Source organism: Cupressus sempervirens, chromosome 5, assembly GCF_028749045.1.
Source record: "Cupressus sempervirens isolate cs-2001-9-10 chromosome 5, ASM2874904v1, whole genome shotgun sequence".
Lineage (NCBI taxonomy): Eukaryota > Viridiplantae > Streptophyta > Pinopsida > Cupressales > Cupressaceae > Cupressus > Cupressus sempervirens.
This window is the reverse complement of record NC_143122.1, coordinates 862600118-862602408: the sequence shown is the minus strand read 5'-3', so window position 1 is coordinate 862602408 and position 2291 is coordinate 862600118. Positions and strand designations below refer to the sequence as shown.

The following is a 2291-nucleotide window of genomic DNA, read 5'->3' as shown; positions in this document are numbered from 1 at the left end:
ATATACCAGAAAGTATTAAAGGCCCAAAGATTAAAATATGAATATTAACTTAAGAAACCTCTTTACCTTCTATTTTTTAAGCTTCCCAAAATTAAAATGATCAGATAAACTCAAATGATGATGTGATGCATGCTTATTTTAATTTTGTTTCCTTTAAAAAAAAATGTAAAATAAAATTAAATTCAAAAGCATCAACATTGAAAGTGTAGATACTTTCAAAATATAGATTTATAATCCCAACACGAATACTTCCAAAGTGTAGATTTATAATCCCAACACCAATACTCATAGATAATTTTAGATCTCTCCACAGTAAAGGTCACTCTAATAAACTGATTCTTCAAAGACCAACCTTAAATTTAAGTTCAACAATTAGCACACCCACAACGCTCTATATGAACCTTTATTTAGTACATATCAACAAGCAAAATGCTTTCTCCAACTGACTCAAGCACTAGTCATGAGGTAGGCTTCAAGGGCCTTGAAAGTCTTGACAGCACTTTCCTTGACCATATCAGGAGGGGGCACCTCAGCACTAGCAGGCTCATACTCAACAGTCCACTTGACAAGGCATGAGTTGGCATCACCTCCCGGCAGCACCTTGAGAGTTGGCTTGAACACCTTGTAGAACCCAAGAAGTTCACCCTCTATGAGAGACACAGTGACACACATGTTCCCCTCGTCCACTGCCACAATCTTCTCCTTTCCAAATGTCACTCCTGCCATGCCATCCCCATAATTGATGTACCTCACAGTGCCCACACTGCTCCCATCTCCTTCCACTATTTCAATGCTCTTGAATAGAGAGGGCAAGATCTTGGGGAATAGTGTTACAGATTCCCTGATGCCCTCCCACAGCTTCTTTGCAGGGACTTTCAATTCCAAATCCAAGCTCACAACTTTAGCCATACTTCAAACAGAGAACACAAAACCAAATGAATAATCAAATGAATTGGTGTATTGGAGATGTTTGTCGTTGAGTATATATAGATAGACTGAGGATGTCATGGCGGTGCCAACAAAGACAAGGCGGTGCAATTCAATCCAAAGAATGGAAAACACGAGGGGATGGCGATTTGTTTGATGTTCAGAAATGTGAATAGGAGTTAACTGTGGCTGTTTTAAACGGCTATTAATGCAACTTTGTAGTAGGTATTTAAACAGCCATCAATGCTGAAGCCTTTTTATCTGTAAAGTAGGTCGACACATTTGTGACAACTACCAAACCCAACTGGTAACTACCAATCAATCTGCTCTGAGATATTAATGCATTTACATCGTGTCAGATGTTCGGCATTTAGTGCTGCATGAAAGTTGGGTGGAGTGTCCAACTAGATATTGTGTGCGTCACTTCCCGTTTTTCAAGTTTTTTAATACGAGGGTGAAAACCGTTGACGCACCGGCTACGGTCAAAAAATTAAAAAGTACAGTACTTCAAATGTTTCATTTATACTTGTTTTTTATTAACTCACGGCATCGTTATACTTTTTTTCTTTTGAACTTTTTTTTCCATTCATCGGCAAGCATGGATAATATTTGATTTATGTACTATGTTAAATATTTTTTTTTATAAAAATTAATATATTATGATTATGTTATTTTTTTATGAATTTAAAATTTTTGAAAATTGAAAAGAATTATAGTTTTAATTTGGTTTTAAAAATATATGTAAATAGAATGGTAAAACTTGTTATTTTGAAATCAGTAAATGATTTTTTTAAAGTAATAAATAATAAATAATAATATATAGAATAACTTAACAATTATTATTTAGTGAGTTACTAATGGTAAAAATACTTTAAAAAAAAAAAATAATAAAACTCTAAGAGATAATTAATAAATATAAGAAAAAAAATAATTAAACTAAAATAATGATTTAAGTTCATTAATTGAACAATTAATCTAACCAATAGATTAAATCAATGTGAGCTAACAACAAATATTTGCATCATATTTTATTTTTTAAGGAAAATATATGATCAATTTTTTAATGAACGAGACTATTTAATATTTGACCTATTTGATTTATACTTGCTTTATTAACCAAAGCTCCATTTTATTAACCAAAGCTCCATCATCCTTATACTGAGGTCTTTTTATACTTCCTTTTTTCAATCAAATCATCCACACGAATGAATGACTTTGATTTGTCTACTATGTTTAATATTTTTTTATTGATTTAAAAAATAAAAGATTAAAATTTATAATTATTATACTATTTATTTATTTTGGAAATAATATGTAAATAGAATAGTAAAAATTATTATTTTTAAATTAGTAAAATTTGGAAT

At 31.1% G+C, this 2291-nt stretch overlaps 1 protein-coding gene across 1 annotated transcript; it reads right to left on the bottom strand.

The window, feature by feature from the left end:
- Positions 1-249: 249 nt before the first annotated feature.
- On the bottom strand, positions 250-970 carry LOC149558644 (MLP-like protein 423). Its single transcript, XM_089786149.1, has one exon. It carries the CDS (start codon positions 907-909, stop codon positions 448-450), a length of 462 nt encoding a protein of 153 aa, XP_089642275.1. The 5' UTR covers positions 910-970; the 3' UTR covers positions 250-447.
- Between the last annotated feature and the right edge of the window lie 1321 nt (positions 971-2291).